This window comes from Tauraco erythrolophus, chromosome 4 (genome assembly GCF_009769465.1).
Source record: "Tauraco erythrolophus isolate bTauEry1 chromosome 4, bTauEry1.pri, whole genome shotgun sequence".
NCBI lineage: Eukaryota > Metazoa > Chordata > Aves > Musophagiformes > Musophagidae > Tauraco > Tauraco erythrolophus.
The window spans coordinates 61597573-61625454 of NC_141468.1; the positions used below are offsets into that span (position 1 = coordinate 61597573).

Below are 27882 nucleotides of genomic sequence, written 5' to 3' on the forward strand. Positions count from 1 at the left end.
TTTGTACCCCCGCCAGCACATGAGGGCCAGAATTTATGAGGAAAGCGACCTAAACGTGCAGAGGAAATCCCTCTTGGCTGGACCTTGGGGCTATGCACACCTCATCGCAGGCACCTTGCCTGCCCCAAGCCACCAGCACAATAGGGTCATCCAGCGTTGTCTCAAGGCTGAGTAAAACCCCAGTCCTTTTGCAGGGCCACTCAGTGCACCATCCCCTGAGGAGAGGCTCTCAGTTGAGCAGTTGGGTCTCTATAGAGCGTGCTGCTCCTCAGGTAGATGGGGAGCTCCTTCCTGGTCCATGGTGGCTCTCATCCACGTTCACTAGGCTGCGGTGACTGGTGGTGACACTCCTGCAGCAAGCTGACCTTGCACCACAGGCCACCCATTGTCCCAGGAGGCTTATTCGAGAAGAGGAACCACACACCTCCAAAATGGTCATGGGTGAGAAAAGCATGCCTCCAAAGTCCTGCACTCTCCCGTATCCTCCTCTATGTTGAGCTGGCGCAGATACTGCTCGTTTCCAACTTGTGGGGTAGCGGCATGCCATAAGGGGGGACGACATTGAAGAGCAAGTACGGTTTTTGGAAGGGCAGCAGCTCCAAGTGGTGGGGGATGAAGGAGAGCGTGGTGGGCAGCCAGGCAGTTGCCAAGTGCCCTTGCAGTGGTGAGTAGTATCCCACAGCAGGGATGGTAGCAGCAAGCTTTCTTGGCATCAAGCTAGGAGCCTTTCAAGAATAAAAATGCAGACTCAGGTGAATCAATACAGACTTTTAGTTAGATACAATTTAAGATCAACCTTATACATTTCCCTGGTGCTCAGTAATTAAGAAAACTTTAGAAGAACAGACTCCCTAAAACCCAGCGGTGTGCTGTCACCCAGGGAGCAAGGCAAAATACCCTTTGTTCTAGACATAAAAAACCTCCTGACAGAGAAAGAGCCTGTGTGCCAGCCCAGATAATATTAATTTCCTGGACTTGGCAAGGACATGGGTCAAGGGCAAAAAGCACTGGTCAGTCTACCAAGGCTGGACATTGTAAGGAGATACTGTCTATAAAGAAGCATGGCTTTTTGGCTGTGAATGTTGTATTTCTTCCTGTTCAGAAAATTTCTGATGGTAAAGATATTTTGAATCAAAGTATGATTTATAGGGAAGTGATTTAGAAGTAAAATGGGGAAGGATAATCCTGCAAGAGAAACCTCACAGCATATTTACAAAACAGGTAAAACACAGAAATGTGTTATTTGACCATATCTGCTGAGATTTCTCTTCATCATATTGCCATTTTTGTCTTTTCCAGTCCTTCGCTGGGATAGTCCCATGTGAAGAGGCGACCTGGTGAAGGATAGCTACCTCTCCCCCAGTGGCTTTATACATAGCCTTTGATACTCACTGTGATATCTGACTTGGGAGCAGGAATGAAATCAACTTCTGTCAGATGCTGAAGACCACCAAAATTGCCAAATTTTTCATGTTTCCTCCACTTTGCTCGCTGGTTTTGGAACCAGATCTGCATACAGGCAAGAAAGAGAAGGCACGGAAATGAACAGGAGATGAAGGAGGAACTGCTCCCATCCAACTACTCTCCCTGCTTTCTAAGTGAGCATCAGAAAACATTGACTTCCAGCTCAGAATCAGGGGCTGAATCTGAAGGAAAACATTGGGTTGGACACAGCACCTTTCACACTTGCACAGCAGGTGGGATCTCTGGACTATCATGACAACCTCTTTTCTCTCGCAGCTCACAGAAGAGCTAGGATCTCCCAGTTCAAGGAAAGACAGTGTCACAGGGTGCAGCAGGTCTTCCAGGGCTCTCCTGGGAAAGCAGATCCTTTTGTGGACAAAGCTTTGCAGCAGTCAAGGCACACAGCATTCTGTTTTCCCTAGGGGGTGTGATTTGTTGCATGACAGGGATCTTTCACCCTCTTCCCAAGCAAATAGTCTGGGAAAAGACCCACCTGGATGTTTTGCTGGGCTGCAATAAAAATGTGTCACCACTGGAGAGTCAGTAACAGGATTCTTGCTATATTTAGCTGGTAACATTTTGAAATTCATGTAAGAGACCTAAGCAAAAGACCCAAGGGGATGAAATCTTCTAAATCACTCAGCAGTCTAAGCATATTATCTGCCATCTCTTTTGCTCTGGAAAATAGACAACTAATTTTCTCAGGGGAGTTTATTTCATCTATCAGCTGATTTGACCAGTCTGGTTTCTGGATGAGGCACACAAATGTTTATTGTGCAGCCACACTAGTGCATCTTGTAGCACGGCTGTGAAGAGTTGAATCCCCCTTCCATTGAAGTTTCTAGCTGGCTTAGGAACTTGGTGTTTGAATGCAAGCAAGTGCCTCACGCAAACACAAGGTGTTAGTGATCAAAACCAGATGCTGCTGGATGTAAATATGCATGTATTTTAAACCAAATAATGAGCAGCTCAATTATTTCTGCATCTCTTGCCCAGGAAGTAACGGGAATGTCAGGAGCCCTCTGCTATATTGCTGATAGTTAGCAGTATCTGAGGTTACTGAAAGGACAGTTTTGTTTATCTGGGTTTGCATGTGTTTGAGAACTGCTTAGTCTGTATGAAGTGCTCCATTCCCTTCCTATCATGCAGGAGTTATATGGTGAAACAGCATCATAAAAATGACTCCTCTTTAACACTGACAAAATGATTCAGGGCGGAGGGGGGACTGAAGCCAAAATTCAACCTCTGAAGTGTTCCTTCCAAAGTCTGCACATGGGATAAAGTCCTCACTTCAGGGATTTTTTTTTTTTTTCCAAATAAAGGTGAAGCTGTATTCACACACTGAACTGCTCTTTTTTGCCCAACCAGCTCTCCAGCACCTTTACCCCTAAAATGATTTCTCAATGTTCACCCTGAATTTCTTTTACTAGGATTTAAACCTATTTCTCCATGCTCTGTCTACCACAGATATCAAGCTGCTGATATAATTTATTCTCCGCACACCACTAACCTTCAATTTTCCAGCATTCCTGAGCTATGGCATTGAGACAGAACACAGTATTCCCATATGTATTCACAAAAGTCACACCAGTGCTAAAGCCAGGGACAAGTGCCACCTTAATCCTGCCTGAGACTTCACAAAAGACTCATTTGCCCTCTCAGGGGTCACCAGGTTGTCCAAGGAAACAAGGACTAAAACAGAGGGCAGAGGGAGGATGGCATGCCCCATGTTGTAGGAACAGCCTCTGTTGCTCTATAAGATTGTCCCTTTGTTTTTCTCTTGCAGATGCATGACCAATGATTCAGGGCTTGCTGTACTGAAGAATCAGCCTTTTCATTATTTTCCAGTCCTCTAATCTTCTTACCATTTCATAGCACTATCATTAAAGATTTTACTGACTATGTTGTTCAAATGCACCTTCGTATCAGTAGACAGTTCCTATGAGAGACCATCTTTGAAATATCCTCATTTGCAGTTGGACACCTGTTACAAACTAGCTTTTTGTCTACTAGCACACGCTGTCTTGATCTGCTCTGTTTTCTCAATCTAAGCAGGGTGTAGGACCAAGGCAAGATCCTTACAGTGACATGCCATCAATGTTATTACCTTCATCAACCAAATACATAGAAACATAGAATCATAGCCTCGTTTGAGTTGGAAGAGACCTTTTAAAGATCATCTAGTCCAATCTCCCTGCCATGGCAGGGACACCTTCCCCTAGATCAGGTTGCTCAAAGCTCCATCCAAACTGATCTTGAACACTTCCAGGGATGGAGCATCCACAACTTCTCTGGGCAATCTGTGCCAATGTCTTGCCACCCTCATTGTAAAGAATTTCTTCCTTATAACCAAAATAAATCCATCCTCTCAGTTTAAAACTGTCACCGATAATCTCATCATAAAAAGATGAGTTTGACAATATCTATTTTCTATAAATCAGTGTTGATAATCATTAAATATATTACCCTTTCTTTAATTCTTCATTAACAGAGACTGATACCAGCTCCATCACTGTTTTGCAAAAAATCAATGTTTGGCTGACAGGCCAGTCATTATCTGGTCATCCTGTTTATCCTTTAAATACTGACACGACATTAACTTTCTTCAAGGGCCCTGGAACTTCTCTTGTGCTCGAGGACTGGTTAAATATTAGCACTGATGACCCAAAGTGCTTCTCAAGCAGCTTTTTAAGAACTACTGGAGGCAAGTCACCTAGATGGCTGGACTTAAATATATCTGTCTGTAGCAGTTACTGTTCAACATTGTCCTTATGGAAAGTGTTTCATCATCATCGTGTGATACCACCACCTTATCTGACATATTTCCAAGAATAGAGCAGAAATTGTGACTGAATGTCTCTGCCATTTCTGCATGATCCTTGACAGTCCCACTGTTTCTATAAAGCAACAGATCAATGTAATTGTTCACTTTTTTCTGTTTGATCTTAATGGACTTTTACTGAATTTTTGATGATCCTTAATTTTTCTTACCAAAGCTTTGGCCTTTATCCTTCTGCTTTGTTTATTCATTTTTTATGATTTCTTGTTTCTAATGTTTACTCATCCAGTACTCTTCATTTTGTGTTGCACGTAGGCATGCACGCATGCAGGGATATAGTTCCATCCATGCACTTAAACTGTTTCCCAGCAGTCATGGCTTGGTTTCTTGATTGGAGGACACAAGCTTTTTGCACTGTTATGAAATGTTTCACTTGGCTACCCAAGGGTTGCTCACTCTTTTTTTTCCTGGCTAAATTATCTCTCTGAGGTGATTTGACTTATATTGCTTTTAGCTTTGTCAAAACTATTATTTCAAAGTATCAAGAACGTATACAGATTCTCTGCACTCTATTTTGTTTATGTTTGACGGATGCAATCAATCAAAATTATAGCAACTTGTAACTTGTACCATAGCTACTGATAATTTTTAATTGGCTTTTATCAGTCAAGACCAGGTCAAACACAGAATCTCCTGTGTCTTGTGTAACACCGTCCGAATTGGGAATTTGCCATCTGTAATTCACACACAAGGGGCTTTTTACTTCCTTTGCGTGCAGCTCAGGTTGATATTTCCCATGATAACTCTTTTTTTTTTCCCCTTTACAGATTATAAATTATTCTTTAAACAGAAGATTGTCCTGTTCTTTCATACGATTTGCTGTTCTGTTGGGAACACTGACTAGTAGCCCAGTTTGTGCTTTATACCATTGGAAATGCATTGTGGGTGCACTGATACTGCTAATGGGCATATTACGACTATGCTGTTCCAATTCTCCCTGTCACCTAACTATGAAGCAATATCATCATGGTTAGTTGATAGTCTCAGGCATGTCATAGTCAATAAACTGCTCTGTGTTGAACTTTGATTGTTAGAGTGGGATATGTGCATAGAAATACACTGATGACTCCAACTTTATGGCAAGTACAGAACTGCCTTGTGCAAAAATCATCACAACAGGGCCTGGTAAACACCACCGAATTCCAATACACAGTGGTATGCATATGTTAATGTAGCAGATTTCATATGCATTAAACATTTGGGGTCAATTTTGAGCTCAGTCAGCAAGACTACATTACAACTGGGGGGAACTGGATTAGTTTCCATGCACTAAAATTACAGCCAGGGCATTTATAGTCTGTGATATCAAAATACAGAATAGTAAGAAAGAATTTTCATTTGGGCAGTTATTTTCACTTTTTGTGAGACCCTGTAAAAGATGGATGTGCATGACAGTTTGTACTGGATGTACCTTAGTCTATAAAAGGTTGATAAATTATTAATAAGTATTTTCATAACTGGCTGCTCTGTCGCTACAGAGTCCAACAGGTTGCTCATAACCATCTGTAACTCCTATTTGCTATGCATTTAGTATGCTTAGAGCTTCTGTTAACCCCTTGATTAATCTCATTTAGTTAGTCCCAGCTGGGTGACAGATATTTTTTCCCTGTTTGTAAAAGGAGAACAGTGATACCAGCCTCCTCTGTAAGGTAGCAGAGAGGTCACGTATTTCATTAGCGTTGTTACCCATGCATAAACTATTAAGAACGTACTCTGAATAAAGAAATGGTGCAATGAGCTTAGCCTTTTGGAGACACACTGTACCTGAACTCTGGCTTCTGGGAGGTTTATCTTTGCTGCCAGTTGATTGCGAATATGGACATCCGGGTAATGAGTCACTTGAAAAATCTTCTCCAGTTCCTGGAGCTGCTCAGCTGTGAACGTTGTCCGGATTCTCCGTTTCCCTTTCCTCTCAACTGTGCAAACAAGGAAAGGTGTATCATATTTTACAGGAAAGGGCCACAGGGCCACAAGAAGATTCAGAGACCCAGCAATTTCTGTAAATTGCTATGCAGCTGGAATGGCATCTCCAATACCTTCTGGAAATGTACTTACCATGAGTGACTGTCTTCTGACCCAACAGTGAATGTGAATGAACTCCTTTATCACTCAAGGAGTGAGCAAAAAGTCTCCATTTGCAGTGCTAATTACATTGATCCACTGCATGTCAACAGCTACAAAAACTTAAGTATTTTGACCACACTAGCCCTGCAATGAGTTTGTCATCAAAGTCCTTTAGTGTTGGACCAAACTCTGACCCCTTTTTGTTCATGTCTGTCACATGCACACATCTGGTGTTAATTCATAATCCCTTATTAACTATTTGTGAAGAAACCCTTAATGTGAACGGAAAGAAAGAGGAGATACTCCATTTTCTCTTGGTGCTGTTCTCATGCCTGTAACTAATCATCATCTTTCTTTCAGCTCACAAATTTTTCATCCCTATCTTTTCTTCTCATACTGGCCTTACTAAGCTTTCCTCAAGCTCTGATGTATTATTTTAGCCCATCACCACTCTATCCATTTTCGATGAATTTACTCCACCTGTATGCCAGCAAGATCAAAGAGTACCCAAAATGTGTGAATACTGTGGAGGGAGATCAACCATTCCAGCCTGACTGACTGCTGCTCTCTTCTCATACCATTCCTTCAACAGTATTTAGCTATAGTCAGCAGTTCCACTGTAGTGTGACAGTGACATCAAAAACGTTACCTTACAAAGAAAAGTCATAGTATTCTCCTGACTGCACTGTTGTGGTGTGGGGACTTTCTAGACAAGCTTAACCTTAAGAACTACGAGGCCTTAAAACTCACGGAGCAGCATATGAGGAACTTTGGGTGCTCTGAATTCCTAAGCGGACTCTTGGGCTGCTCCACTCCTTCACCTGCTGCAGTGTGACTACACTAAAAGACTTTACCCTCAGCACTCCTACACTGTTTTGAAAATGCCCTCCTACACCAGCGTATTTTATTTAGATCATGAACTCTATGTGCTGCTCGGTGTAAGTCTGAAGAAGGTCTAGGTTGCTCTGAAATGATGCTGAAGGGCTGATGTCTTGCAAGGAGGAGGAGAAAGGAGTAGCAGAAGTGAGCTCTAATTGCTTTTGGTCTTCCATGGTCTGGTGAAATCTACCAATTCATACTATCTAACAAGATACTTGCACTTCCTAATGGGAACAGTTAGCCAGAGAAGGTTAGCTTAGTCCCTCAAGGAGGCTTGGTACTTTTTTCTCCTTTTATTCAATCATTAGCACAAACTTTTCCTCCTTGGCTAATATAAATTGGGCTCTGCGCCAACCAGAAAATGACATTTTTCATTCTGTAATTGAAACTTCATTGTGATTCTGTTTATGCAGAGAATAAGGAATAAAAAATTCTGTCCATTGACTTGGTAGGAAGATACCTAGGACACAATATCTGGGCACCACTAAGTGAATATACTCCATTGTGAATATTTCATGTTTTCTAAACCCTTCAGGTACTTTGAAAAGGAAACCAATCACAGAAGAATAACTGAGGAGCATCATTTACCATGAGCACTGTCAATACTCCCACATCTCAAAAACAGCCTAATAAAACTGATGTCCAACACAGTTAAATCCGTATCATTAGACTTTTCACTGGCCTATCAAAATACTACTCATTAGACTGCAGCCCCAAGGGAAAATGTTATTTACATTGAATCTTGCAGGCACTGTTGGGGCAGAGGTATGAAATGACAAATATTTTCGTGCATTTATGCTGAAGATAGCAATGAGCACCCTCTCCTAGAAGCCCTGATTACAAAATTACATTGACTTGAACCTTCCCAAAAGATGGCTGTAAGGGGGATTTATTGCTATACGGATTAAAAGGGAAATATAGGCTATTCGTGCCGAGAATATGAATCTCAGGACACTGCATTCCCTGTGGATGTGACAGAGCTAACAGTTCATAATGGTGTCTCTTGTCTGGAAGATTTTCACCTCACACCTCTCTGTGGGGGCTGGCCTCCGTATCCTCATGGGAGATAGTGCAGACAGGTAAGATTGAGTTCCAAGGTGATGCTTTGTCAAGCACATCATGTTCTGCCATAAGTAATGAATCTCTCTCCTATATTTGTATCATTACAATGTATAGTACCTATATATCTCTATCACAGAGCAATTCTTATAGTGGATCCAGACACTGAGTTGATTTTGTCCTGACTTTGTCATAGTCTCAGAAATTTGAGGCCTCCCTGAGATGTCCTGTATATCGCCCTGAACACTGAGTTGAGCTCCTGCCTCTTGCCATGGTAGGAGACTGACTCCACAAAACTCAGAGAAGCTACAGTCTACCTCCAACGTTTGCAGAGTGGAGCAAGAGATCCAAGCTCAAACAGTGACCACCTCCTTGTTCCTGTGGTCCTAACTGTAAATAAACATGTGGGATGCTGGCAGGGTTCTTGTCCTGCCAGGTTTTGTATGCCCAAGCAGTCTAAGTGCCTTATAGCAATCAGAAAGCTTTCAGGAGAAAGAGAACAGACCTATCCAACTCCTGGAAGATTAATGAATTAGAAAAAAAAAAAAAGGACTCATATATTTTTGAAAAATATATATCAGATAAATAAACTGAAATATAATTTCATGACTATGCAAAGCAAGAAAGACATTGTCTATATTTTAAAATCTAACATGTCCCATCAAATAATGTATGTAAAAGGTGTATTTTAGTATTCCATCAGAATACAGTAAATAATGATTTAGTTCAGTATAGACCCTTCTGTCTCATACATTAACCAGACTCTACAGAATTGGGATGACTCAACTGGGCCATGATGGGACTGAAGTGAATGCCAAAGACCAGCTGGATCAGACCTCATCACAGTGGGCACCATACAAACAGCAATCATTAGTTCTTGCCTGTAAGTACGGATGATGACAGCCATCATCTCCTCTTTGTACTGTGGAATCGAAGCGAAGGACAAGACTTTTAGTGCCCAAACCAGAGAATACTACCTGAGCTAGAAAGGAATGGTTTACAGTATCAGATTGCGCTAGCTGCAGGACTCTTCCATAGAGAGTGTGTTCGTACACACCAGAGACAAAGATGATAATATGGATACCTATCCTTGGCTACCAGCTTAAGAAGTTGTGCGTACTGGCAAAAGACTTGGTGCAGAGTTAATTGGATTAGTCAACCTAGATAAACTCAAGAAATCATTTGTTACAAGCAATGCAATACCACTCTACAGGGCCAAGGGGTGGAACAACCTCAGTAGTGAAGATCATGAGTCTAGAAGGAGTCGCGAAGTCTACCCTGCAAAGAATATATCAGAATGAGAAGACAAAGGCTGTGCACAGCTGGTATAAGTTTAGAAAGAAACTTTCAGTTGAGCTGGATCCATAGCCTTGAACCACACAGTATTTTAAATTGTGCTGGAGTTGGGATGGGGAGTGGATCTGCCAGGTAATTTTTTACTGTACTCTGTCCCAGTGGCAGCTAAGAAGTGTCCAGAATTAGAGAGCTTGGCTTCAAAGAGAATAGGCTTGTGAGTTTCTGGTATCTCATATCAGCTGCTTTGGTAAGAAAATGACCCAGATAACTTGGTGACAGGTAAAAGAAACTCCCTATCAATTCACTCTCACATCCTCCACTTTTTTCCTTCTTGAAAGGTGAACAGTTTTACAGATGAGACTCTTACGTAAGGGAAGGATCTATGCAGTGCTCAGAAGTGTCAATCCTACTGAAATCAGATTTTTCAAAGCTGAAACTCATCAGATTAAACAAAATACAATAACATGAGGTCAGCTATGGGCCAGTAGAGACTGAAGGACAGGCTTTGATTTCAACTGGAAATGAAATTAAACTGCTAACAAAATAGAATCCTGTGAACTAATCAAGGCTTTTGCAAGTAGGAAATCTAGAGGAGTGCATTTTTTTCTGTAAGTCATCAGTCATTCTATTTTTGTTAAATAATTAAAAAACCACAACTATAAAAAATACAAAAAAATCTAGGACTGTATGTTAACATTTTCCCTTTAAAGACGAAACTTTCTTTGACTGTAGCTTTGATACTTCCCTTTGCCTTGGGATCTTAGCTTGGAGATCTCATAGCAAACAACAGCATTCAGAATTACAGTCTAATAAAGAATGTGGGTGGAAGATATAAGACTAGAAAGTGTTGGAAGTGTAACATTGGCTTTACAAACGTGGCTCTAGAGTCTCTGGGGAAATAAGACTCTGCCTGAATTTCCTGAGCTATTTTCTATGTAAAATCTGGGGATATTCAAGTGTGCTTTTTATGGTCTGTGAAAGTCATTTGCAGGTTAGCTGACTGCTGAAACCAAACCTGAAAATACCAGGCAGCTAAATACGTCAGCATTTGCAGATGCTTAGAGATACAGCTGTCTATACATTGCATTACTGTTGACATTGCAAGGGCCAGATTCTCCATGCTGATAAAGCAGTATAGCTCCTTTAAATTCAGTAACAGGCATCCTTTGTCCTCTGCAGATCTGGCTTTATTACTAGGTCAGACTTGGAGCAAGTTGAAATGTTTGAACTTTGTCAAAATACAGATTCTTCTTGAAGATGCGCAGTGAAAGGATGAGATCAATGGGTACAAGTTGCAGCAAGGAAAATACTGATCACATAACAGGAAAAAATGTTTTCACCGTGAAGGTAGCCTGAGACAGGAACACGGGCCTGAAGAGGCTGAGAAGTCTCCACCCTTGGAGATATTCTAAACTTGACCAGACAAAGGCCTAAGCAACCTGATTTAAGCTGGCCCTGCTTAGTGTTGGGGTTGGACAAGATGGTCTCCAGAGGTCCCTACCAGCTTACTTTATTATGTGATGCCTTACCTCCAACATCCACTTGGACTGAAGCTCTCCAACATTCCTTTCCTAAAAAGCAAGGGATTTTAAGGCTTTAAAACTACACACAGCTCAAGGAATCTGATTTGCAATTGCTTATTTACACAGTTTTAGCTTAGTGTATTACGGCTTATTTCCTCTATCCGGTATAACACAGTTTCAAGATATTAGAGGTATGAGCAAATCAATACCAAAGACTAGCGCCGCGTTTGCTAAGTAAAAAGTGTGCAGCTGCAGCAATGCCATGGTTTGGCAAGTTCATTCTGGACTGCAGTCCGTGGCAGGCAAATAGCCTATGGTACACCTCACACTGCTGTCTCCCAGCTGCTCTGCCTACCTGAACCAGTTGGATAGAGGCTACCTCGGGGATATCTCTGCAATTGCATCTCCCGTTTCCACTTAGCCCATTAGCAGGCTAAGACTGTATCAAGGCAACTTGGTCTCATCACAAGAGTGCATACACAGGAGTGATAAGGAACTGAAAACCCAAGAAAAGGGCTGGAAGTCAGTGCTGGCACATTGTTGCTTTGGAGTATGTAATCTAGGTAGATGAAATCTGGCAAGATCAGTTTATCTTGCTGCAATCCTCCTTGTCATTTCTGGACAGATATCCTCTCTTGGTATGTGATAACCAGATCCAAAGATTTTGCTTCTCTCTTCTTTGACAAGAAGAGAGATAGCAGTTACATAAAAGAGCAAGTGGCTTTAGCTACATATTCTCACAAATATATTTTTCTCTCTGTAACAAAGTCGATGACTGTATCATTTGTTTCTCAGAAAGAAACTCAGGAGCGTTGACAAAGAGCCTCATTATAACTAGTTAACTTCTGTTTTCCACTTTCAGACTCTTTAAAAGAAGTGCCTCTCTCTCTTCTTTTTAATTTAGCCAATTACAGATATGTGGGTCTCCCAGTCGGTTCCTTCCTGTAGCTCTTCTGAACGTTGTTTTCTTGTGGTGACATTCTGCTTATGGCAGCCAAGCCCACAGGGAGAACAACTGCGACCCTATCAAAGAGTTATTACAGAGCGCTGGTGGCATCAGGACAAAACCTGCTTGACTGCGTACGGAGATGCGCCCGCGACAGTTCCTCCCCTAGTTAAAGAGGTGGCACACGGCTTTCAAAAGATCTTGTGCTGCAATATTTAGGTGGGAGTATGGCAGTGTGGCTAATCTTTATTAGTGAAGAAGGACTGGCATAGCCAGCGAGACCAATCCTAATTGGATAGGTACAATGTGCTCCGGATAGAGCCTCCTGCTAGCGAAACGCAGCATTTAGCACCCAGCTGCTGGTCATTCAGGCGTTGCAGAAGTTAGAGCAGCACGACTTGAACTTTTAAAGGCTTGACTTCCCTCCCTTCAGTCCAAAACTCCTTGACAGAGAGTTGCTCCCACCCTGGCACAGAGTAGAGCACCTCAAGTCACTTGACAGCACGGATGAAGTATGGAGAGGTGCAGATTTTTGGCGATGTGACCAGGAATGCTAAAAATACCAGGACAGAAAGCTGTTTAAACAAGCTGCAGAGCAGCAGCCAGGGAGTTTCTTAGTCTGCTTGTCATAGGAGTTGGCAAGGAGCAGGCAGTAGGTATGAAACCGTTCATGTGGACAGTTCATTGTAGAGGATGGTGCTCACCACCAACCCGAGCCCCTGCTGGATTTAACCCTTCTCATCGACCAGCAAAGAGATGATGGTGTGTAAAAGCGCTGCCGCCCTGAGACGGTATCATGCCTAATTGTGGCACAGCCAGCAGCCAGACGAATGTCTGGAGGGAGCGTGAAGGCCATGGTTTGGGAGATCCCAACTGACATGGACGTGTGTTAGTTTCCAACAGCTGATATCAGTTCTGTACCCAGGCTAAATGACCTGCACCTTCATGTACTTCTTCAGGTCAAAGTGAATTTAGGGTAGATTTATGTGTAGTTTCCCCATTCAGCTAAATCTCAGGCTTGAAATGTACTTTCTCTGAATGTTCAGCCATTGCCAAACTTCACCTTAAAGATGAAAGAGCAGCGACAAGCCTAACCCAATAATGGTTTTCATCAAGAAAAACAAGTTCCTCACCACTTTCCCCATGCTCTCTGGTCAACCACCTTTGTCAGAAACGAGCCATTTGCTGGTGCAGAAGGCTGAGTCTATTGCGGGTTGCATAGACAGCCTGTTTTCTACTTTATTCCTGCCTTTTGTGGTTATTTGTACCTGTAAACCTCTAGACATCAATCAGGCCTCCCTGCCTCAGAGTCTGCTTTCCCTCCAAGAAAGGATAATTCTGTCACTGTTTTAGTGCGTAGTCACTGCTGTTTCCCATTTGAGCATAAATACTGCTAATACAGTAGTTAGAAGGCCTGCCCTCAATTTTAAGGAACAGTAATTAAAAGCATGAAATCCCAAGGATGTAATGAAAAGTTCTCGATTTAGGAGAAGTCAATAAGTACTTGTAAGACATTTGAAATAAACTTATCAAGATGTGCCATCAACTTTACAAGTGGTCACATTACATGGATTTGACTAGCAGGAACAAATTAACCTCTGGGATCTGTGTAACATACCCTTTGGATCCAAAAGTACCAGGAAAGAGGGAGCTGCTGGAGGAAAGCGTCTACTGCTAACATTTGCTTTAACTAAAAAAAAGACCCAAACCCGAAAAATATCAAGAAACAACACGAACAGAACTTATGATAGTCCCCCAACAGCTGACAGCTTTGCTTTCTTCAGTGCTTACCTGTATCAGTGAGAATTCTATATGAACATAGTCTGAAGGGTGGGAGTAAAAGATTCAGGTTTCATGCCTTTCATTTAATAGCCAGGGTGTGATTATAAACAGTCAGTCTTCAAAGAGGGAGAAAAACAAATGCCTCAGGTAAACCCACCAAAACAAGGTCAATGGTCTGCTGCGTTTCTAAACGTGTACAGGAACACTGCACTTCAGAGACACAGGGCTGCAGGGACTACTCATGCTGACAAACAGAAGACAGGTAAGACAGCTAATGGCAGCAAAATTGTAATATATAGGCATTTATTTTTTTTTCCTCCTGCTTTTCCTTTTCATTTAGAATCGCTTCTTTTTGTTCTGCAGGGCAATGGGATGCTTGTGCCCTTTCTCTCAGTCCCATTGGCATATTCTGGGCAGCCGATGTTTATCTGGGATTATGATTACATAATGCTTCATTGTCTCTTGTGTGTTTTATAAATGCTTTAAGATAAGCCAGCATATTGGAGAAAAGAGTGCTCTGCGAGAGATAAACCATGCTGTTTCACAGGGGTACATGGATTGGACCATGTTGTCCACAAATAAACAGTACAAATGAATTTATGGTTTCAGAGAAAACATAAATGCTAAGCTAAAGATGCCTGACACTGGCATCAATACAGAGAAGCCATGACTTATACTGGAAGGTCTCCAGGACTGAGATCACCTCTATATTTCCTGTTGTCTCTATGATAATTGCCACCAGAATCTGTCAATATGCTTTGGGCTCAAAGATGCTATCATGATAATAAAACTATTAGATTAATAACAAGATCCTTGAGCTCCTGGTCAGCAACGCGCAGGGGATTTCTGCTATGGGTATATTGGGATGATGTTAACTCGTTACGGCAGCCTTCTCTACAGTGAATAATGGAGACATGGGCTGCAAGAAATAACATTATTCGGTTGTTCCCATGGCCTGAAAGCCCCAGTTTATGGTGGAATTAGGAGCCAGCTCCCCTTAAGGAAGTCTGATCTACCTTGTACTTGAATAATTGCCTAGAGAAGAAATCCCACAGACCGGGCATCCACCAGTGTCTTAAGGTGATGCTGCTATCTGGCTTCTCCAAGGCACTGCTCCCTCGCTGGAGCAGAGGACTGGAACCATTAGTCATGCTTAAAAGCCTATGAAATACTAGCAGCGCTGGGCACACTGACGCGCTGCCTTTGGATGTAAATAGTTACTGCATGCACACACAAAAGTATACAATCAAAGAATTGCCCATGAGGACCTGGGATGATGGGCTGGGGTCTGGCATGTGGCAGTCTGCAGCAGGAGCTGCTGAAGGTCAGGCAGGCATGGGGGCACGTAATCCGCTCAGGCTCGTGCTCAGCCGTCCTGAACTGGTCAAGTCCTAAGGGTGTCACATGGAGCAGAGAGAAGAAATTAAAAGGAGAATGGAAGGTCAGTATTGAACTTGAGGGTTTACACGGACGTATTGCTGTGATGCTGACCAACAGCCACAAGAGTTTTGCCTGCTTGTTCTTAAGTTCTGAAGACCCTGGCAGCGACTGTGGCTGCACATAGCAAAACAGCAGCAATTAATCATTTCACAGAGGGGTGGCCCAAGCAGAGCCTGGACCCACAGCTCCAAAGTAAGGCCTCTTTCAGAACAGTCTCCTTCTAAAACAGGTTTTATCAGTGCTGCTTCCCAAGAACCAGATTTTCCAAAAAAATTCTGCTGAGCTTTTCATGCAGAAGGCCACAGGTGAAAGCATTCAATGTTCAGAAGGAAGGCTTCCAAATTCAAACGAGGGCTTAGCAAAACTAAATGCCACTGTCAGCATATCTCCAGCATATGAGGGCTTTTCTCTTTTTTTGCTTACAATGCAGCCTCTAAGTTCGAAGTGCAAGAGGCATTGCTTCCTGTAATGGTTTGTGATAAGGGCATAAATCTATTTAGTTCAAATGACACTGCATTTCTAAACAGCTTAGTCGCAGAGGCCATTTTGTGGGAAAAGCAAGTTTTTAGGAACACTACAGTGTTACAGGCTCGCCTGGAAATATGCTCCAAATCCACGCTCAGGGTCACAGTCAGTGTGCGTTTTCTATCTCAATATATCCATGAAGGGCATATCATTATGGCCTCCTCATCATCTTCCTCCTCCTAAACAAAAAAGCACCAGATAAACCCCAGCCCTCCCGCCTCCGAGGTGATTGCATAGCACGCTCGATTTCTTCTGCTCCCTGACAACTATATGGTTGTGTATGCTTAGTCAGAGCCTAGTGCCCTAGGTGTTTCATATAGAGAGAGGCGGTCTGTGAGAGAGAGGTGAAGGAACGCCCAGACAAGGACTTCTGATGTGTTTCACATCAGAAAGCTCTCCTGCTGCTGAGGTTGGTGCTGCTCCCCTGGGCGCTCGTAGGCATCCTTGGTGCCGGTGTGAGTAATCATGGGTGAATGTTTATACCCCTGTGGGAGTCTGTTAATGGTGTACTGCACACCTCTCCAAATAAAAGCAAATTTCTCTTTATCCTCCTCCTGCAAGGCGACCATTAAGAACATCTCTCTGACATCTAGCACTGCCATCCGTGGCTACGTGGCTGTTTGTATTGTGGCTGTTAAAGTTGCAATATTAGGTACTGCAGCCATTAGCAGAGCTGTGTTGGCATTTAGGCACTGACAAGCAATTGTTAGATGCCATGTAGTGGTAGGACAAGGGGCAATGGCTTTAAACTGAAAGAGGGGAGATTTTGATTAGATAGAAGGAAGAAATTTTTTACAATGAAGATTGTGAAACACTGGGATAAGCTGCCCAGAGAAGCTGTGGATGCCCCATCCCTGGAAGTGTTCAAGGCCAGGTAGGATGAGGCTTTGAGCAACCTGATCTGGTGGAAATTGTTCCTGCTCATGGCAGGGGGTTGGAACTAGATGATCTTTAAGGTCCCTTCCAACCCAAACCATTCTATGATTCTATGATTCTGTGATCTCCCATCCAGCTTTCGTACTGGCCAAACGAGTGAATTGTAAGGGAATTGGGTTCTGGAAATGATGTGTTGTTTTTCCAAGTCTGCTGTTATATCAGAAATTCCATTTTTGTGCATCAGCAGAAATTGGATACTGTGGTACACTGGTAATTTTTGAATTTGGGGAGTGCAGGGGCTGCGTGGAGTACAAGTACTGTAGCATCCCAATTTGTACTGAGTTGGGGTCAGTACTTGTACCGAAGAACCACACGCTGCTGTCTGGTGAGCACTAGTTTTGACCGGTCAAAACATTGAAACTCGAAATATTTTCATTGTGCTTTTTAGCTGCGAAGCGAGTGGACATGTGCTTCTCGCCTGGGAGCCATAAATTAACTTTTACGATTCGGCAAATTACACTTGCTCTGTTCACTCTGGTGATTTGAACTCTTTGCTGTCCAAATCACATATCCAGTTTCTCGGCATCCTGTTGCATTAGTATTGAAATTTGTATTCCCATACCTATGAGAAATTTCACCAGTTGTCATCGAGGGCCAAATGAAATCAGAAGGTATTCTGCTTTAACGATGGGTCTAGCCTCATATTCAGAGGAAAGTGAGGGGAACGAGGGGTCATCATTTCTCTCATCATAGTCATCAGGATCACTCCAAATATCACCATCTCACCCCTCTGGGGACACTATTATTCCTAATTTCCATGGAGTTAGGGAATGCAGGGTTTGCATGTGTGTCACCAGGTGCCTTGTTGGAAGACCAGTAACTAGCCTGTAGCCATCATGCCAAAAGCACGTCTCAAGTACCACAGAGTCGATAGGCATGGCAACAGAAATTAATTTGCTATCAGCTCAAGCTGTAAGGATTACAGACTGCTTCCAGGGATGGTGCAGTCTACCTCTCCTGCAGGCATTGCTGCTGACCTCATCCGGGAAAGATGACTCCAGCCACAGCCAGAAACAGGAGAAGAGCTGCCAGCTCTTCCCCTCCAACGTAAAGTGGAGGAAGGAGGCTGAGGCTTATGATGCTGGAAAGGATTTTAAACCCGGGCCTCCAGCTCTCTGCTAAGAATGACACAGTGCGTGAACAAGATCCAAAACATCTTTGTTTTTGCACTGCGGGGAAAATGCCAATCCAATGCTTTAGGATCCTCCCCCCTCCTTCAGCCAGTTTCTATCAAAGGCTCCGCAACTGCGGGAACCAGTAGCCTAGAAAATGGCAGATCATTAAACCTCTGCTTGGTTTCCAAACCCCACTGCCACCAGGGAACAGAGGGATTTCGTTTAAAATGCCTTTGAAATATAAGTTGTCATTGAAAGGGCCTGCTCAGCTTGGCTCGGTTTTGTGCAGATAATTACACGCTTCCCCCCCGGCTTTGCTGACGAGGCCGGTACCGACCACTGCGCTGGTCAATGAGGCTAAAAGTGCTGAGCTGGGACAGTCGCTTCTCTCCTCTGTCTCTCTGGGAATGCCATTTCCCAGCGCCGGTGTGATCCCCATGACTGGGGACTCCCTCCTGCATGAAATACACTCCTTCTCAGCACTCGTAGTCATCTCCAAGTGCCAGATACATACAGCCCTGGCTCTTCGGCGAGAAGGTGACATGGTTTTGCCCTGCTGCTATCAGCTGCGTGTGGCTTACAGGGTAGAGGTGGGATAAAATATCCTGTTATCTTGTAGGGCTTCTCTCTGCATCAAGACAGATACCGTCTCGTGCAGGAGGAGATGACAGCGTCTTGTCACCAGACTCACGTATACTGTAGCAGTAGCAGCGGGAATAGGCTTGTCTTTCAAATGTATTTCACAGAAATAAATGTTTCCTCTGCCAACTTGCCGAGCATGGGCGGAGGAAGATGTGTGAATCTCAGCAAAGACAGCTGAGTAACCCTGCGTCTGCAGTCACATGAGCCCATTAGAGGAGTCTTCAGTGGACATAATTGAAATTGCTTTTTTTTTCTTTCAGAAAGGAGTAAATAATAACAAGCTATTCAGGAAACACCTTACTGCTGCTACTGAGAACCTGTTTTCTGGAGTGTAGTATGATCATCTGTATTAACCTTTCCTAAAACTCAAAGAACTTCAAGCAGTTTTTGCCACATGCTACTTGCAGTCTGTCTGTTAGGAACTTGTCTTGTTCAGGTACCATGCGTCCTGCTTAGCTTAAAGTCTCTGTTCAACATATTGGTAAAGCATATTTGTATTGTGCTTTGCTTCGGCTGAGAGATAGACTGCAGTTTACCAGTGCTGACAACTCATTAAATTAGCAGACCTACCAACATGGCCAGGCTTGAAAATTGCGCCTGATGCATCCTGTGTGCCAGACCTATCGCACATTGACAGTTTGCCTGACCTCTTCATCACCTGTGCATGGGTCCAAGGTGTAGAGAACACATGGAGCTGATTTGGCATGTTCAGCAGCCTCTCTCCCTGCATTGTGCAATGCCCATTTACAAGGAAACGGGCATTGCGCAACCTGGGGAGCAAGGCTGCTGAACATGGTAACACCACAGATTGCCACCCCAAGTAGGAGGGAAACAGACACCCAGAGCAGTCCCTGACACTAAAATTGGTAGGGTTGGCAGGCCTGAGCTAGATCTTTAGCTCAAAGGGTGGGTCTCCATGTTTTTGATGGTGAGACTGAAGAACCATCCCTGTGACTCAGTCAGGACCTTAGCAGTAGGAATATTTGTGATGTCTGTTGCTAGGTATTGCCATGTACATCATTGTAAGAAAACAGCTGTGGTTTTGGTCACTCTGAGAGAGAGTTTGGATATAGAGGCACTCACCATGAAGTGGATGGTCCTCTGGGAAATCGCATCGCTGATCTCTCTCTTCCTCGTGTTTTCTTTTGCCTTCCAGGTGTTCATGTCCCATGTCTTCACCCTGGAGGGAAGCTGGACTGTCAGTAGGTCTCCTGCAGTGAGTTGCCTGCACTTTCTTTGCCCTGGCCACGGGTGTTGCACAGGTGGCAGGGAGAAGCATTTTGGCTGAAGATAAGTCACAGTCTAATCGACTCCTGCTGCTGGAATCTGTAAGGACATAGCACAAGACAGCTTTGAATAAAGCAGACGTTGTTCAGTGCACCTTCCCGTTTGTGTGAAAAAAGAAGCATAGGTGGGGTCTAGATACTTCACCATTTAAACTTGATCATATTTAAAATGGCCTTAATCCTTCTTGCTGGATAGTTCTAAAGGCAGCCGTGGCCCAGGCTGTCAGCATTTCCCACCTGCCTGTGACAGGTGACACTGGTGATATCTAGGAAGGTACTGACAGACAACTCATCTGCATGGAATCACCTGCACACTCTTGTTGACAGGACAAACGTAAGAGAAGTGCATATTGGCCCATTTTCATGAAGTGCAGCCATAAGGTTAGACAGATTTGAGCATGGGCGTTATAAACGGTCTCAGTGGGAGCTGAAGGTAACCTCAGCAGTAACCAGTGGAGACATGCTAGGACACCTGACACTGAGTGGTGACGAAATTGGTTGCAGAAGCCACGATCTTTCTTCTGCCGTGATGCTGACATTACCAACACTGCAAAGATCTTTCAGATTAGTTTTCTGCCCTAATGAACGTAGTATGAGTCCTTACTCTTCCTTATAAAGGTAAGTGGACCTTGCAAAGCCATGCACTGAAATATAACATGCTGGGAAGCCTCATGGTTCAAGGGACTGGGCTGTCAGTGGCTGTTAGCATCCCAAGAGAGGTATACCAAATACTCCCATTCTCTTTCTCACTCTTTTCTGCATTAAAGCCTCACTGTCAGCCCCAATTCTGAGTGCTTCATGTGCTTGCTTCGGTAGATGCAGTCAAGGCTCAGGCTTGACTCTTCAGAGACAAGATAACTGGGCCTATGCTGCTTTAATGGCAAACCTAGAACTTGATCTAGAAATCCTCCATGCCCGGATATCTTTGCTTGGAAAGGCAGAGGAAGAGGCAACGCATAAGCATAACGGACCCACTGGGGAATTTAGGTTCCATGGTTACCATGACCCTGAAGCAAATGTGACAGCACAGGTTTGTCTGCTATTGCACTAAAGAACATAAAAATCTTAACGCAATAATGGACTGCACTCCTGAGCAGTGACCCCCATCTAGGCTCCGTGGTTTTCAGCACCTGTGGCTGTTCCACTCTCCCCTCTCATAACTTAAATAGCAGCAGGTGTGAACCACAACAGCTTGTACTGGAGGAAACTCAATTTTTTAATATGCATTTTACTTCTGGTGCAGTATCTAACATTGGCAAAGCATCTAACTTTTTAAACTTTTCAGAGTTTTATTTTCTGAACAAATAAGTTCTATTGGTAACCAGCCTTGGAGTAATGATAATTATAACATCTGGAGACAAAGTACCCAATTCTGCCCTCAGTAAAAGCCCATACAATAGGAATTTTACAGAAGGCTGACACTGACATGAAGAAAATGCAGTTACAAGAGTTCTGGAAACTAGCCAAAGCCTCATGTCAAAAAATGATGATTGTTCAAATGTTATCTTTTCAAATTATCACCAATCTTTGGGTAAACTTCTAGACACAATTGCATGTGTCCAGCCATGCTGACCTTAAAAACCTGGTATGAGGTCCACCTCTGTGTTTGAGGCATATTGTGCAAAACAAGACTAATATAATTCCTTTAGGATCAACTAGGTTTGAGTTTTCTGATGAGAAAACAAGTGAGATTTTGAACAATATTTGTGGGATACAGAAGAATAGACCTGGCAGTGGTCACTAGCATGGGGCTGTGGTTAAATCATTTGCTTAAGAACTCAAGAGAATGTAATTGTCAGCATAGCTTCTTAGCCCAGGATTTCTACCTCAATCCCCTATCCTTAAATTAAGGACTAGTTGCACTCCCTTGCTAGATGTGACGCTGCAAAAATGAGTAAGTTACAGAGCTGATGGTGCTTATGTTCCACAGGAATGGAGAACATAAGGATACCTGAGCAAGGTGCTTTTATGGGCAGTGATTAAAGCTTTCTAAGAATGACACTGACATTTTCTGAGTTGTACAAGACTTTTCATGTCCTCATCCTTCATATACAACTTTTCTCCCCAAAATTTTTCTCTGAAATGCTCGCAGGCCCCAGCAATTAGCACAACTTACGTATGAACATGGATAGAGCAATCATAGACTGAAGAAGAGAAAACAGGGAGGGACGGAAGACTGTCCTAGACAGATGGGAAAATACCAATGTTTCTGCAAACTGGTGAAAAGGATTGGGACGATCTGCTGTTTGATATCAAAGAAGCAAATTAGAGTGGCATGAACCTTGAAGAGAGGCTGGAAAATTAAAGAAAGTTTTCTGGAGGATAAGACTGAAGGCAGATGATACTGAGTTTAAAGCCCATATCTGAGAGCTAGGAGCCCCAAGGTCTAGTCCTCTTTGCACTGCAACCTTCTGTGCTTGTTGTCCTGAACAAGCAAGGAGACTGACATGGTAGCTCTTTAGGCCAGCCAGTATTTTTCAGTGCATATTCATGTGACTCCAGCAGAGAGCTCTGAAAAATACCTACAAATTGGTATAGGGTAAGATTTCCTCCAGGGAATGCAATTTTCTTCTTTTTTTTTTTTTTTTTTTCCCAGAGATGGCAATGACATTTCAGCCTAGCACAACATGAGATATTTGTTACTGTCATGCACAGAAATGACTTTGACTTGTGGCTCAAAATGGTCTTTTTGGCTTGACTTTCAATTGCATAGGAAAGGATGGGAAATTTCAGGTGAGATAGTAAAATTTCTTTTTGGAAGTAGAAGGTTATATCAGATGGCCTAAGTTCCATTTAAGCCTTTTTGTGTAATCACTGAAGAGAGACAGACCTGTTGTAGGCAAAAGGCTTATGATTTTAGGGTCTTACTAAAGCTGTGAACAGAGAAGAGACTGTCTCTGAGAAGTGCAAGCAGCTTTTTATTGTGCTATTTTTTTCTTGCTTCTATACTTTTTTTTTTAGGTGGATTGTTTTCCCTTGTAATAGGTGGGGTGAATTTGTGATATTTGTGATATTGGCCAGGTGGTATCTGTTCAGTTATATTCCTTCAGCTGTTTCCTCTTTTGCAATAAAGCTGGGCGGAGTGTTGCTAAGGGTGAAGTAAACAACCACCATATTGACATTTGTGTGTGAAGTGGCAGTTGTATTCCTGTTACTTTGCATATCCTTAACATAATGGGGAATAACAGAGGCAGAATGATAAAATTACTGTACATGTTCCTGCTTTTACTATTAATTTCCCAGGTGTAACATCCTCATCCTAAGCTCTCCTTGACTTGATAAAGGACCTCCTGTTGGTGGAACCTCACGGGCAGAAACCGGGGGATTAATGAACAATTATTTCAGATGTACTTTCAAGCACATCGAAATCAAGTTCCCAGGGATTTCAGAAGAAGAATTTCTTTTGAAATACACTTGCTAGTCTTCTCTGTTTAAAATGAAAGAGTTGGCACTAGGGAGGAGATCAGCATTTGCAGGGTGTTTATTTGTGTCCCTTGCAAAGGCCATGGTTACCTTTTCTAGGCACTGCGACAAAAAGAAGAGAGGGAAAGCATAGAGTGAATACTAAAATGTCTTCTTGTTCACTATTCCTTTTTTAACTTGGTAAGAGTCTTTCAAAAAATCAAAAATTTCAATAGACTTCAGATCAACACCTGCAGTTCCAGGTCATCTAACAGTTACATTTGTGCAGTAAACTCACAAATGGCTAATACTGCAACTGGGAAGTCACACACTCTTGGGAAGACTGCACACTCCTTGTTCCAAGTCCCACTGAAATTACACTGACAAAAACTTGTGAACTTAGGTGTCAGGCCCAGTGATCTTTTCATACGTGATCAAGTCTCCTGCCCCAGATTTCCATGAGAGGCTGGCACAGTACCTCACAACATCCTTTTTGTTAAAGAACCATAGAATAATTTAGGTTAGAAGCAACTTCTGAAGGTCATCTGGTTCAGCATCACTGGGTTTTTTTGGGAAAGGACTCCAGGGTAAGCTTTGTTTATATTTCTCATTTCCGATATTCTGCATCTTCCAGTCCTCTGGTCCTACCCATCTCCTCAGCTCTTAATGGCCAGATTTAGACTTCAGGACAAGTGTGATCTTAGTACCTAGACTGCCTAGATCAGCAGACGAGCTAGATGATAATTTCAGGCCTGGGTATTTACTTTGCGGTAGCCATGAGTATGTGTGTGGTGCTAGTTCTTGCTCTCGTATGGTACACAGCTTGGTTCAGATACATACCACATGGGATGCGGGAAATGTTCTTAAAATCCACAGTAAGATATAGAATAGAATTATAGAATCACAGAATAGAATCATAGCATCATAGAGTCATAGAATCATAGAATCATTTAGGTTGGAAAAGATCTTAAGATCATCAAGTACAACCATTAACACAACACTGCCAAGTTCACCACTAAACCATGTCCCTGCCTTTCAGGTCGTTGTAGAGAGTGATAAGGTCTCCCCTCAGCCTCCTTTTCTCCAGGCTAAACAACCTCAGTTCCCTCAGCCGCTCCTCATCAGACTTGTGCTCCAGACCCTCTACCAGCTTCGTTGCCCTTCTCTGGACATACTCCAGGACCTCAGTGTCTTTCCTGTAGTGAGGGGCCCAAAAGTGAACACATTATTTGACATGTAGCCTCATCAGTGCCGAGTACAGGGAGACGATCATTTCCCTAGTCCTGCTGGCCACACTATTTCTGATACAAGCCAGGATGCTATTGGCCTTCTTGCCCACCTGCGCACACTGCTGGCCCAAATTCAGCTGGCTGTCAACCAGCACCCCCAAGTCCTTTTCCACCAGAGAGCTTTCCAGCCACTTTTTCCTAGGCCTGTAGCATTGCATGGGACTGTTGTGCATCAAGTGCATGACACAACACTTAGCACTGTTGAACCTCATACAGTTGACCTCAGCCCTGACCTGTAGTACTTCCTTCTTTGCTGCTGCTGAACTGTTCCGGGAGAGCAGCTGGATTTGTGTCCCATACTGGAATTTTCAACAAGTTTCCTACCTCATTTCAGTTCCCTGACCTTGGCCAGCACTGAGCCAAATTAGATATGGCTGACTATTTACACAACTTGTTTAATGCCAGTGTTATATGGCATGAAGTTGAATGACTTTGATGAAATACAGCAATTACCCCAAGATGTACAGCATAGGGTATTGCACTTCTGAAATAAATAAACCTTATCTGCAAAAATTGGCAGTTCTGCTGGGAAAGCAAAGGGTAATAATCTTAGGTATCTCTTTGCTGTTAGTAAGAAACCAACAGTGAAAAAGCGTCATTTTCATTCTCTTTTTAAAACATCCATGACCAATTGCAAAAGCAATGTACAAAAACATTTTGGAATATCTCTACGGCTTTCCTGTTTTCCCAGCTCCAGTGACAGTTAAGTAAATCTTCATATATGTATACCATTTTCATTAGTTAACATTTTACATTGCCTTAAGAATATGAATCCAACCTTGCTTTCTAGCAGGGGAGGGAAGAGTCACCACCTTTTCTTGCTGCAGCCACAGTCTCTGGCTGGGCGATGAAGCGAGCCAAAGGCAAGGCCTGACTGTTCTGCCGGCACTGCTTTCAAGGTGAAAAACTAACTGTACTCTCAGGTGGAGCAATTTGGGATGAGACAGTACTGGCAGTGCAGTAACGCAATCCTGGGAACCCGCCACGTCCCGCATACAGATTTTCCAGACCTTTCACTCGGAGCGGCATGCTGAGCCAAGGCACGCAGCGAAACGAGGCTTCGACATATTGATCGCGAAACAGACTTAATAGAAAAAGGTCCTGTCTCTGCCTCGCTTCTCTGTTCCTAGAGAAGAGTCTCACGTGGTTAAAATGCAGTTCTGTGGTCCATGTTACGAACAGCGCTGACTTCATTTTCAGTGGTGTTATCTGTCTCACTTTGGATCCAGTGGCACAAAGCGACTGCCACGGGCCCTCTGGAAAGGACTCTCAGCTCACCAAAACTCACTTGGCAGAACTTACACTGGTGTTTCCCTCCCTTGGCAGACTGGCACCTGGGCTCCCTTGGCACACGGTCCCCGTGACACTTGCACCAGGATCAGCTACGTCCTTGTCCACCCCTACAAACTACCAAGCTCTCACTTGTTTCAGGACCGTATTTAAAACTTGGTCTGGATCTGCTGTTGTTCAGGTCTGATCTGCACTGGCAGCTTTAGGAAACCTTTAAATGCTGCCAATCCAACAGTACCAGTGGTGAGAGAGCCAAGCAATACTAGCCATGGCCGTCAGCAACCTCATCTACTTCTGAAGCTGCCCTTTCTTTGATCAGCAGGCTGGACTTCCAGATGACCTTGAGAGGTCCCATCCAGCCACAATTATCCTATGGTTCTGTGAAAATTCAGCAGCACGCTATCCCTCTTCCCCATACGCGGGTTTCCGTGGAAAGCCACTGGCAGTGGCACAAATGCAGTGGTGGTACACTCAACACCCAACGCTGGGACCTGCCACGGCTGTGAGATGTGTGGTGGGATGGCTCTGCCCCGTGGCCAGGAAATGGGCTCTGCACAGAGCGGGTGGTGTCACTCTGTGTCAGAGGTGAACAAGAAAGTGCAAATCCTGCGCAAAGCGCGGCTGAGGGGCAGTGGCAGTGGGACTGGGCTTGAGCCCAGCTGGTGACTAACGCTATACTCGTGAGTGCAGTGCTCACTTCACTGTAGGTTCCTTCCCCATTTAAGTCTTATTTGCTTTCCAGTCCAGGTCAGCATCCAGTTTGGACACAAATGTAGCTGAAACTATGCGAATAAGCAATGGTTACTTGGACTGCTAGATTTTTTGGAAAACTACTCTCTCCCTGGGAGGTTTATCCAGTGTCCTGGGAAACGGGGTCCTGATCCACGAAAGGATCTCTCTGTGTTAGAAAAAATAAAGTGTAGTATTAAGCTTTGTTGAAAGCAGTCGAGCGAGAAGTGAGTGAAAATTTTCTGTCAAAACTACAGGTCATTTTTCAATTAAGTGGGTGCGTTTGTGTACATAAAACATCTCCTTTCAATGGAAGACATAGATTGGAAAAGAAGAAGAAATACTAAATCCAGAAAACGTTGGCCATTAGTCTTTTTTTAAGGAAAAAAAAAACAATTTCTGTGGGGGTAAAAGTTCGCGCAAGGCCAAAGTAACTAAACTAAGGAAACTGAAGTAAAAAGCGCTAATGTACTTGCTGTTTTGCTAAGATCGAAGTCATGCTATTTTTCTATTAGCTAGTTTTCTTTAGTTCGTGATGATAAGGAGAAATGATTAAACACAAATGCTTTCTTTTTTCTTCTTCCAGCAATTGAATTCTAACACTACTTAGCTACCATTACTCTTATAGACCATTTCTCCACCTTGAGTAGGGGTGGTAGGATTTATCAGAAAACAGAACTGATACAAAATTTGGCTGTAATTCCAGACAACCAACAGTCAGCTCTTGAGTGAAACTCCAACAACTTCAGTAAGTTGCAGTAGTTTTAGGCTAGCTCCCTGAATTTGAATGCCTGTCCTTCCTTATGATTGGAGATTCTTCTTTTTTTAATAACAAGAGTATTGTTTTTTAAAGCGAAGGACACCAGGATGTAATATTTATTTACAATAAGCACTTCTCAGTGATACTGAAGAGCGCTACCTGCAATAACTGCTCACAGGTTGCATACCCATCTCTCCAGTGACACTGGGGCTTCAAAACGTACAAAATCCCACCAAAGGCTGGCAGTACAGACCAGTCTACTGTGAGGCTGAAAGCAAATTATTTTTTAAAAACTATTTCTGTATATATAATGAATGATTTGTACCTGATTAGGGAAATCCCAGATTCCTACAAAAGCTAAAGAATAAAAATTCTATATAATCAGGCGGGATAGCTCTTAAAAAGAAAGGAGCATTTTCATTAAGTATTATAACTGGTACTTACCAAAGGTCAGCGGTGACCCTGTTTTTAGGGCTGGAGATCTCTCAGCATAGCTACTTCTGTTTCTGGTTTCACTGCTTAGGGCGGTGCTGGCAGAAGGTTTCTTTAAGATTTCCTCAATGGAAAAGGACAGGCTGGGCTTCCCCTGGCCGGCACACACCTGGGGGTCCATCAT

At 43.2% G+C, this 27882-nt stretch overlaps 1 protein-coding gene across 1 annotated transcript; it reads right to left on the minus strand.

The window, feature by feature from the left end:
* Positions 1–488: 488 nt before the first annotated feature.
* ISX (intestine specific homeobox) lies at positions 489–27882 on the minus strand. Its single transcript, XM_086611002.1, has 5 exons — positions 27711–27882; positions 19594–19836; positions 6068–6219; positions 1393–1509; positions 489–725 (listed from the first exon to the last, which is right to left on the minus strand). The coding sequence occupies exons 1-5, from the start codon at positions 27880–27882 to the stop codon at positions 489–491; spliced, it is 921 nt and encodes a 306-aa protein (XP_086467128.1).